At 36.0% G+C, this 11,610-nt stretch overlaps 2 protein-coding genes across 3 annotated transcripts; both read right to left on the bottom strand.

Annotated features, from left to right (window-relative positions):
• Positions 1 to 718: 718 nt before the first annotated feature.
• Positions 719 to 3,805, bottom strand: LOC147475222 (rop guanine nucleotide exchange factor 7-like). The gene is made up of 7 exons (XM_086582329.1): positions 3,219 to 3,805; positions 3,028 to 3,144; positions 2,730 to 2,884; positions 2,451 to 2,525; positions 2,073 to 2,363; positions 1,614 to 1,958; positions 719 to 1,438 (listed from the first exon to the last, which is right to left on the bottom strand). The coding sequence occupies exons 1-7, from the start codon at positions 3,520 to 3,522 to the stop codon at positions 1,031 to 1,033; spliced, it is 1,695 nt and encodes a 564-aa protein (XP_086438455.1). The 5' UTR covers positions 3,523 to 3,805; the 3' UTR covers positions 719 to 1,030.
• Positions 3,806 to 4,916: 1,111 nt separating this feature from the next.
• On the bottom strand, positions 4,917 to 8,274 carry LOC147475221 (uncharacterized). 2 transcript variants are annotated; one of them, XR_015207579.1, is made up of 8 exons: positions 8,116 to 8,274; positions 7,978 to 8,045; positions 7,351 to 7,464; positions 7,076 to 7,238; positions 6,311 to 6,457; positions 5,979 to 6,221; positions 5,803 to 5,839; positions 4,917 to 5,726 (listed from the first exon to the last, which is right to left on the bottom strand). XR_015207579.1 is itself a non-coding variant. In XM_086582330.1 (6 exons), exons 1-5 carry the CDS (start codon positions 8,188 to 8,190, stop codon positions 6,338 to 6,340), a joined length of 540 nt encoding a protein of 179 aa, XP_086438456.1. In that variant the 5' UTR covers positions 8,191 to 8,274; the 3' UTR covers positions 5,859 to 6,221; positions 6,311 to 6,337. The 2 variants fall into 2 exon arrangements, 1 of the variants encoding a protein (XP_086438456.1); XM_086582330.1 differs by lacking the exons at positions 4,917 to 5,726; positions 5,803 to 5,839 and having other exon boundaries at positions 5,859 to 6,221.
• Positions 8,275 to 11,610: the final 3,336 nt, after the last annotated feature.

Genomic DNA, 11,610 nt, shown 5'->3' with positions numbered 1-11,610 from the left:
AGTGCCGGAAATGAACTAGAAAAATGGAGCTGGATACGTTTTACAAGTACATAGTTAAAATTGCCTAAACTGAACTTTAGGGGGGTAAGTGGTAAAAGTTGACAAGTTCGAGGGTGAAATATGCATATTTACCTTTTCAATTTTCTTAATGAACTTCCAACGTCACTCACCTTTCAATTAGTTTTAGAAAATAAAATTAATATTATTAAGAATGGCTACTAAATGGCTAGTATTTGATTTAGTTTGCAAGTTTTTAATCCATTCTGTTAATTAAGTTGCGTAGTAAGCTGAAGTCTCAAACTCAAACTCAATAGTCACCGTATATGAGAAAATGACAAGCACTTTTGTTGTTTAATGGGTTGTCATTTAGAGGTTACTGTCTCGTTTCCAAATATTATTGCTAAAACTGAAACAAGACATCAAAAAGGGCATTCGGTTTGGCGGTATGATTCTTGCTTAGTGTGCAAGAGGTCCCGAGTTCAAAAATGTTTTTTGTTCATTTTCTTATAATGAACTTTTCATGCCATAACTTAACGTTACAAATTCTTCAATTGAAAGTAAATTTGAGTGCCTGTCAAACAATCTTCAATTTCAAATAAATTTGAGCCCAAACTACCCTAAGCTTTTGGTTTGAAAAATAAATTTCCACCCACATACCAATATTACAAGTTTCAACGTTAAAATAATAAGCAAATAAAGTATGTGAGGAATGGGAGCATTTCCTAAAAACTGTATCATTTACTTGTTTACCCACACGGCCACAATGGAGGACAGTATAGACATATTAAGAAGAAAAGGGAGAAAAAAAAATGATTTTCATATAATGAGACTCTGTAGTGCAAAAGGACTTTTAAACTTTGGAATGTAAGGAATTTCTTTTTCCTGCCTCCTGTGAACCAAGAATGGCTTGTGAGTTATGACTGTCTGTTCAGGTCACTGACTCTGGCTCTCGGAAGTCGGAATGCAGAGCATAAGTCTCTTCAACAAATCAATACCATATAGCCGCTGATCCCTAAAATTGCCATGTCAATTATGTTGTAGCTTCTGGACGTGTACTCAGTATCGAACGTGAGCCCTCAACTACATTGCCAGCAATCTTCCCCTTAGTGTCAATACCAAGATAGTTTGTCAAGACTTTCTTCATTCCATTCGCATGATGAGGAAGCTTGGAGCTATTGAGGAATGAGCCAAAAGGCGGTGCAGGAGTGAAGCTTGGGTTAGTGAAACTTGCTCCACATTGAGTGCCTGAGACAGGCACTGGATATGGAGTTGAAACCCTGTTGTGAGCAATCACACTGACGGTAGAAGCTGATACAAATTGATCAGAATGTTTGGTCAAGTCATCCACATAAAGCACATCATCAATCCGGGTAACAATGTTAGAGGCCAGGCTCTCCAAAACTCTAGAGTAGCTCTCGAGAATAGATTTTCCAACATCCTGGAAGAACAACTCAATAAAATCAGTTGAACCGACACTAATGCAGAAATTATCTTGGACGTAATTATTGAATTTTTTGACAGACGCCTTTTTATGCTCAGCCCAAGTATAACCAGTTCCATGTTCTAGTGCAAGATGTTGTGATTAAACAGCATATAAAAGAGAGGACATAAACCTTGTTAAATTGGATCTTGCTCATATCTAAAGCTGTCTGTGGGAGACCAGGGAATCGCTGCTTCAAGCAAAGCAAGAGGCTTTCTGCTCTATCGGCAAGCAGTTCCCTCTTATCTACATCGACCATCATTTCCTTGACCATCCCCCAGGATGATTTTGAGCTGGAGCGGTTCATATTCGGGTTTGCTCTTTGACGCCATACATACATTGAGGCTTCAACACGGTTAGCAATCTCTAAAACCTGGTGTTCTGAGGACAAAGCAAGGCAATCAAGAAGACATTCAGGGGAGAACTGATCGGATGTTATATAGCGGTGCATGACATCACCTAAACTTGCTCTTCCATTCTGAAACCAAATAAGCAAAAAGACATTCCCTTGTCAGTTCCTATTTGTTTCCTCAATAATGTAAAACAGTAAAACTGAAGAATCTATTACTATATTTGTGCCACATAGTTATACCTTAGGAAGAGAATCCAAGTAGGATTCAGGCACTTCCATATCACTCAAAACAATGGTGTTGATAGCCATCGTGGCTTTAAGGATTTGATTTGTACATTCTCGTTTGTGTTGCAAGTGCTTTCTCGAATCGTCATGGAGACCACAAGGAGGAACACAAGGTACAGGTAGCCACCATTTCTCCTCTTGGCGCTGGACTGGTCTACGAAATGAGGCTGAGCCATCGCCTTCAGGAGCTAAAATCCCTTGGTCGACATACCAGAACTCCGTGTTGCTAAAACTCTCTAATGTTTCCTGTCAGAAGTAGAAGCTCCATTAGTAGCTTTAGATACATAACCGTTGAACTTGAACCAAGGGAGTCATACTAATCATTCCACTTACAAGAAGCATGTGGTCTAGTTTACGCAGAGCAGGTAGATTGATATAAAGATCAGATCGGGGTCTGCAGGTCATGACCTGAATAATAGAATATGAAACAATCTTTAAAATAATTTCATACACAGTATTGATTTACAAGTTAATATGCCTTCACATTAGTGAAATGAGTTATATCCTACAAAGGAAATTTACAAAAGTATAATTCTTAAAGCAATCTATCTAAAATTCTTAAAATGATAATCTTAGAAAATTTAACATAGCTCTACAAATTAGTATGATCACCTCAAGTCTGCTTCCATCAGGAAAAGTTTGCCAAGAGGGTATTAGTTCCACAATGTGATCGCTAATGCAAAGAAGCCATTCCATCTCTCTTCTCCACATTGATTTCTTCTCAGATGCTAAAGGCTCTAATCTCCAAAGTTGGCCAAAAAGCGTAGCTAAAGGTTGCGTAATCACAAACAAACAAGAAAATCATTAAAACTAAGCTTATGCACAAACCATTGAGAAAAACAATCAAGCAGTTGGTGAGCAAGACTCCATTACTCTAGCAAACCATGATAAAAAAAAAATGAAAGCATACCACAAAGGTTAGTAATGGCATTCGAAATTGCCAACGCCGTGCAAACGCCTTTCCCACACCCCGACATATCTTCTCCAAGTAACAATTTAGCAAACCTCTCTTTCATCATTGCAATCTCTACATAATTAAATTGTAGAACATAATAAGCAAAGTTTTCTGTCTAAAATAAAAGAAACACCAATTATTAGTACCTGAAACTTTGGAACTTTCTTTCTCCAAATGTGACTTCTCTTGATCCAATTTTTTCTTTTCAGGCGTCTCAATATTAGGCCAACTCAATGGTGAAGATGAAACTGAATCTTCTGAACTTTTCAAGCCATGTTCTTCATCTGTTGTATTCGTCGTTGTCGCCTCAGAACTAGTACTACAACTACTACTTTTACTACATTCTTCTACAGTTGAATTTGAATCCATAAAAAACTCACTTTCTTCACTTTCACTTGCATCTTTTCTTTCTTCTATCACTTCCACTTTCTCAATTACCAATCCCTCCATTCCCACTTATTGACTTAAAACAACATTGTTCATTACTCAAATACTTTGTTTTTTTAGCTCAAAGGGGTTGATGAAATATATGTATAAAAAACACAAACAGTGTTTTAATGAAACAAGTAGTTGAGCTTTCACTAGTTTTTTTTAGTTGTTAACTTTCCTTGTAAGGTTTGGAGTTTGATGATTTTGCCGGTTGTTGTTCTAACTTCCAAACAAAAAGTAACTATCATATATATCTTCCAACGGCTAATAATATATAACCAAAGTTATTATTCCATCAAAGGCCTTGTGACTAGTTCAGCTCTCTTTTTGTTATTCAAAATTTGAACTTGCATGGGAAATATAATATTGTTTGTTACTAACTTTACTTTAGTTATTAATTTGAACTGTTGGAACATTTTTTATGTTAAGTTGTTGTTAATTTGTTATTAAAGCTTCGTTTTCTACTCAAACGTACTTAGTGATGTTCTCATATTTTAATTATTGATAGTGTCATTTGTGTATTATATATTTATATTATATTTGTAGTCAAAGGTGTCTTGATCGAGTTAGTTAGTTGTGCTTAAACTTTGTTAACATTGAGGACCTGTTTCAAACATTCCACTTACAAAATTGATTAGCAGCCTCATCAGGTTAAAATAACCTTGATTTAATGGGGTTTTAAGGAGTCTGAAAAGAGTGTGTTTAGTGTTTAGTGTTAACAGATTAATAGATTATATTTGTTAGCTTGGCTAGTACACATTGAACGTAGCATGATGCAATCCATTGCCGTGTTGCACACTTGCACCATAGCATTCCTCTGGGATTGAAAACACCACATGTTATTTTTTCTTATAACTAAGAAGAAAGGGCACTAATTAAAGGGAAGAGCCGTTAATAAGCTTTATGATTAGGAGATGACTTTGAGACGAAGATATTTAAGCAACTTTTTTATTTGTTCAAACTTTAGGATTAAAAAAGGTGTCTCTGTCTGGTAGCTGTTCCTCAGTTCCTGCGTTGGAGATTCTGAAGCTAGAGAATCACAGTCCCAAAATCTAGTTACTGAAACACCCTGAAAGGCTGGAATGCTTCTAAATTTTTAAAATTAAATTCAACTCAATTAAGCCATTAACACAGACGACGGAATTAATATACAGCCACATTATACTGGACAGATTCACTAACATTAAAATGTTTTCACCACCAGAATTTCAAGCCTTTTTTTAAGTTTTGATTAGCGGGTCTTATTCAAGAACCCATATTGGAGTGACGCCATTGCAAATCTGTTTAGCATTCTTCTACAACTTTATATACACTAAGCAAAATTGCAGTGTTCCATCTCTCTGGAATGCAATTTCCAACTATCGGAGTATGCTTGTCATGACATCGCATTTATAAAATGTTTTGAGTAGGAATGATAGTATGATACACTGATTTGCATATTATATTAAAGCAAAAATGGTGATGTTCTTCAAATCTGACATTAAGAACTTTTGCGTTCGATGGGGCCTCTCTTTATTTCAGTTTAACCACCACTCCAGTTTTTCCCCCACACCCATTCAAAATAGAACTATGTCTTCTAACGGTTGCAAGTCATCTTTCAAATAAGAAGCCGTTATAACAATGGAGTTGCTTAAACAGGTAAAACACCTACAACTCCCATAGGCCCATTTGTTTACTCAACTTTTACTATCATTAACGAGCATTAATTCCCTTGGACTAGAAGTTCGGTGGACGGTGGTTAGGACCAAAGAGTGGAGCCAACAAACTCAGCCATAGCACATTCTTACTCCCTAAAATAAAGAAAAGAGTAACAGGTTGAAGCTAATTATAAAAAAAATTGTGCTAATAGTAGCTCATCATCTCATGTCAAATCAGAACTTGATTATTACAATAATATGTTGTGCAAAAGGGGTTGTTATGTACTTATCTGTGATTGCAAGGCAAGACAGGGAGCTGGCCCTGTGCTAAATGAACCCATGGGTAGGGACTACCGGACTAGGATGTTGCATCTCAGATACTCACACCACTCTTTTGAGGCCGAGTGGCCAAGCTGTTTCAAGTTTCCTTTCCCCTCCTGCTAAAACCTAACTATACGCGTGACTTAAACTGCCTCTTTTGGTTTGTGGGGCACCAACAAAGCTAGTCAGCTACTTCCAAATCTAACATTGGAACCATATGGCATAGGATGTAGTAGGCCGAAAGAGTTCACTATTCTCAACAACAACCTGTGTGATCTAAACAACTTTAGGTTGAATTCTTCTGAGTGTTTTGTGATAATCTAGGCACTATGTGTAAATGTACCTCAACACTGCACCTGTGATCTTCAACACTGGACAGACTTTGATGATGAGACCAGATTGACCAGCAAGAAAAAAAGATAAATATCAAATAGCTTTAAGCAAAATGAGATGCAATTGTGGTCTTGTTGTAAATATAAGCGTACAACTAGATGGCAGGTAAGGAGAACCAAGACCAACCTCTCATTCCACTGTAGGATGGCGACCGGAAGAGTCCCGAGCAGGAAACAAATCCATTTAGGACTTCAATATTAGATCTGAAAAGTCATGTTCTTGCCTACAAATGGCCATTAGAATGTTAACGAAAGCATTTCTGATGATGCATTAGGCATTATATTTCCCCGTACACCTGGCTAGTCAAGATTCATGAGCTACAGTTCTACGTTAAATGTCTTATCAACTGGGAAGCTCCTCCATTAAGCCCTATCAAAAATAAGTTACAAAATATTATTAAGGAACTTAACGAAACAGCAATAGTAAACTTCTAGACATTAGAATAAAGCCTAATTCACCTGCGATATGAACAGCTCAGCATCAGTTCACTTGAGAAAGTGTATAGAGTGGCGTGCGAGATTTGGTGATTGATCGCTAAGAAACACGTCACCAATATCATCAAGGACCCTGACTTTGATGTAAGGATCCTTTGGGGGAACCATATCCTGGTGATTTTATGATAACAAATCAAAACTACTAATCCATGCGTACAAATCCGTGTGCTTGAGTGTGTGCACATTTAAACAGACATGGACAGAAAGAAAGCTTTCGACTCTCTTACAGCATAGCCTGTTGAGTCATAACGGGAAAGCTACTGATCATAATGAGATCATGCTTCAATACTTGCTATAGCTTACATCGTCAATCAAGCCTAACTCATTCCATTGCCAAATAATTTAACTTCCTCACAAGGGAAACTGATTTGACATCGATATTGAAATAAAAAATGAAACTTCAGTGGCTGATCAATTACTCTAACAGCTAAATATCTTATGACGGTCAACAAGATGCCACTTCTTCCACCTTATCTTTTTGATGCATTTGGCACATTTACCAGTCCTAAACTAAGTTCAGTATTCCCATTGGACATCAACTATTATGGCTGTAGTTGCAATTGTGGAAATCTGCTTGTAAATTGATTTTGACTGATTTTTGTTTGTATAAAGCTAGAAAAATACTAAGTTCCAGCAATTCCATACATGGACCAATATTGTTTACACGTACACTACCACTGTGTCACAGTCACTCAATTGTGTCTGAGTGACAGAGGGATAGAAACTTACCACAGTCAAATCAACTTCCATCTCTGACATGTACGACTCTAAGGCTGCAGAGTGATTCTTGAAATACTCTTCCTCTGAGTAGTTAACCTTTTGCTGAACTTCTTGTGGGAGGACAGCCCCCACCTTCCATCTCAAACTTTGGATAACTTCTGCACGATTGTACCTGGTTAGTAACAAAATCATGAGATAAGAAGATAAAATGATGAAAAAAAAAGCATTGAAAGGTAGCCAGAACCAGTTTCCTACAAACAAATGAGCACGGAGAGAATACTCACACGTATGCCATAAGACAACGCTTATTACGTATTAAAGCAAGGTGGTGAATAACAGCACCATAATGGTCTGCATTTCTAGTTGTTTGCATGTCCAACCCTTCTTCTTGCATTTTCCTGTCAATATATTATATTGAGGACGAATACTGGAAATAGTTAGATACTAACATAATTCTTGAAGAGTATCAATTGCTTGTAAAATTCTCAGAGTCAAGACAGTATTGGGCACAACGACATGAAGGTAGCCTGGGCGGCTGGGCCAACAACCTATACTAATAAAAATGGTCCAGAGAATATGAGCGCTTACTCAACTGTGTTTTGAGTGGAAATTGGGTGAGATGCATCAGTTCTTTCTATTAAGATTACATTGTCTTTTCAGATTTCCAATTTTTTATCCTTCCTTCTTTGAAACTTTAATATCAGAAGGAAAAAAAACACAATCACCTGCTTTACCATTGTTGTGAGCCTAGATAATCACCTGACATAATGAGTACTTTCCTATGGCCACATGGCATTATGATGCCGCAATTCAACATTGCATTTCCCATATTTAAGCATTATGTTTTAGAAACATAAAACGAGTTCAGCCCAACCACTTGCACTGGAGGATACTCATGAAAAAAAATGTACCTCATCATGCCCTGAAGCTCAATGTGGTGTGCATCACATTCTTTAATTACTTGATCAAAAGCATCAGTCTACAAAACATGTGATTACAGATTAGCAAAAAAGAAAGATAAATTGAGGCAAGATAAGTTTTGAGCTTACATCGAAAGAAGAAAGTTGACCAGGCTCATTGGTGGAAAGATCTTTCAATAATTGAGATGCCCTTCTTCCATACATCTTCTATTTCGCTTCCTCTTTTTTTGTTCTTAGAACCCACCAATAATAGATTAACAAAAGCATAGAACAAAATATAAGAAATAGAAAGAGAAATGAAACCCACCCTAGTTTGTATTAAAAAGCATAGAACAAAATATCGCGATATATATCGAGAAATTAGAAATGGGCACCGAAATATCTCAATATTCAATTGGATAAATACTAGTGTAAATATCAACGATATTTGTAGATATATTGCGATATTTCGATGATATAACAAATTTTTTATTCTATCCACGATATTTGGGCAGATATAATTGTGCTTCGGTGGTGGTTGGTGGTGGCAGTGATTTGAAAGAAAGAAAGTGGAAAGAAAAGGCTAGAAAAAGGTGTTCATTTCCTTTTCTCATATTTGATCTGTCTACTTGTTGAAGGGTTTCGACTGAAATTATGCTTGAGCAAACCTTCTGATTTTGTCAAAAGTTTTCCTTTGGCTGGTAAGTCTATTTCAGATAAACCCTTCCTTGACTTGTAAAACACTACGTTATCCATGACCAAGTTATGTACTTATGTCTGAAATGAATTCCAAGTTTTAGTATCAAGTGCAATTGTTGGAACTGTTGAATTGAAGCATGCTTCTATAGAAACGTCCGCTTTATATATGTTGTAATATTTGTTTATTAAAAGGATCTGATTCAAATCCAATTAATCGTGACTTGAGGTATCTGACAAGGATTAGAAGAACATTGTTTTGTGATATATGATTCAACAAGAGGAAAACTGGGGTTTACAAGAATTTACATACTTCAAGAAACATCCCATAGAGCCGGTTTAAACTTCCCTTTTTTACCACTGTTTGTTCCTCTCTTTCATTGCACAGTTGAGATTGCAAGATGGAGCTTCACAAGAGAAACCAAAGACGCACCAAGAAACAAATTAAAAAAAATGTTTGCCATGGTATCGCTTGGTCCACGCTTAAAGAATGTATGTGTATCTTTTTACCCCTTTTTTATTATGCACAATTGATTATGTTTGAGGTGAGTCTTCAAATTTGTTACTTTCATTCTAGGAAGACAATGTTATATATTGTCGTTGGTTGATCTTCTCTCTCTGTTTGGTAGAAATTTTGATATAGTGGCTTAGCTCACACAATAAAATTTGAATATTTGTGAGATGTAATAGGTTGGTCTTGGGATCATAACATAAGTTTATTTTTCTGAGTTCATATTAATTTATGATTGGGTCGACTTCTTGGTAGTCTAGTGGTTTATATAGTGGCTTTGTATGTTTTTGGTCAAGGGCTATCGGTTGTGTTCATGCTTGAACTTCCTTGGCTTAGAGCTTATTTCTTGTGTTTTGGGCAAGTTTTATTTTAGACCTTGTTAGGTCTGCTTTTTCTTACAAGAATTCTTTCTTTATTTGATTGCGAGTGTGAAAATTTAGGCAGTCGATAAGATACATCGTTAGAAACCTGTCTTCTTAAAATCAGGATCTGCACAAGTTTTGGAGCCATGTTTTCACATAGTTTGGTTGAGATTCAAACCCATGCTAAAACATGAAAAAGTAAGACCTGTGTGCTAGCTTTCCAACCCAATTGGCCTTGACACATTGCGAGTCCTGTGGAGATAGATACGGTATCACAAAGTTTGGTTGGCAGAAAACAGTGCGTCAGAAATCAGTTTCTGCGCACTGTGTTCAAGTCTAGTTTTAGTATATTTAGAATGAGATTGAGAATTTTTGTAAAACATAAAGAAGTAAGGTCTGTGTGTTATCTTTACAACGCAAAAAGCCTCGTTGTTTTTGGATATCTGTGGAAAAAGTTGTGCTATCCCAAAGAAAGCCCGTCAGAAATCTAGTTTGTTGAAATTTATGAATTTTACCGTTTTCAACCTAAGTTTTCTTCTAGATGGGCTGAGGTTGGGACTTCGAGTTCTATATGTGAGTAGTGTGAAGGTGTGGTTTATATAGCTGACAGAGGAAAGGGGAGAAGCATTGGGTAGTTATCTATAAAACAAAGGAGAGGAACTACGTCTGACTTGATTCAAGTTCATCACAAACACTTGATACGTAGGCAGCTTGTCCCAAAGCGAGCTCAGTCAAAACTCGACCCATCACAATCTTCCCCATTATTCACACTTGTAAGGACTAATCAAATTCAACTTTTACAATGACCACATTCAAAGAAAATATAGTTGATTTGTGGATATTTATCGATATTTGTCGATATATCACGATATATCCTGATATATCAATGATATTTGCAGTCAGAAATACCCACACATAGTTTGTAGATATTTGTCGATATTTGTCGATATATCTCGATATATCCACGATATTTGCAGATGCCCCAATGTAATATATCCCCACACAGGGGGATATATCCACGATACATATCCATAAATCAGAGGTCGATATTTTGCCATATCCCGATATTTTGTACTATGTTAGAAAGTAGAAACTAGTTAATGCCCGTGCTTGGAGGCTCTAAAGTTTTTTTTTTTTTTTTTTGACGAACTTATACAAAATAAGTCTGAAAAAACATTATCCATGTGCTTCAACTTCCATGCCCCAGTACAATTTCATTACAAAACTTTTTGCTAGGGGTATTTTTTGGGTAATTTCCCAAGTAGTAACCAATGTCAATCTGTTCCCAAGTAGTAACCCATTTCTAATTTTGACTTTTCAACGCGGCTTTTGATATTTTTTCCCTTCAAATAAAAACTAAACAATATTCTCTCTCCTCTTTAAATCTCTCACCTCTTACACTTTTCTCTCTCCTTGTCCCCATCATGTTGACATATTTGAGTTTTGTTTTTAACAAAACAATACTCTTTCTCCTCTTACACTTTTCTCTCTTCTCTTACACTCAGTCATTGATTTTTTAGTTTGTTTCTTTTTTTTATTTTTTAAATAATTAAAATGACTAAAAATATAATAGATAAAAATAATTAATAAATAATCAAACAATAAATTTAACACAATCCATCTTCATTCATATAACAAAATTTATATTCCTTGCAAAATAATAAAAGATACCTCATAATAAAATTAACAAAAGATATATTCCATTAAAATGATAAAATTCATATTCTTTTCAAATTTATTACATCAATCAAACAAAACCGAAATTCTAAATCATGAAGTAGTTTCATCAGTAGATGGGATAATTATTATTCAATGTATAACAGTAAAGTTGCTGATATACAGAGTTTGTCAGTCCCTCACTTATAAGATGAAAATAGACAAATGAATTTGGCGGGAAAACTGTTAGACGGGAATAATTGAGCGGGAAAACTGTTAGTGAGAAAACAATTAACAGTAGTAAAGTTGCTGATATACAGTGCATATGAGTTTGTCAATCTCTCACTTGTAAGGTGGATGGACAATGATGCCATCATAAACCCAAACCCACTGTTCTTTTCCTCTTAATGGCGTCCACTT

This window comes from Coptis chinensis, chromosome 9 (genome assembly GCF_015680905.1).
Source record: "Coptis chinensis isolate HL-2020 chromosome 9, ASM1568090v1, whole genome shotgun sequence".
Taxonomy (NCBI): Eukaryota; Viridiplantae; Streptophyta; class Magnoliopsida; order Ranunculales; family Ranunculaceae; genus Coptis; species Coptis chinensis.
Note: the sequence above shows the minus strand (reverse complement) of the source record. Positions and strands in the feature narration are given on the sequence as shown.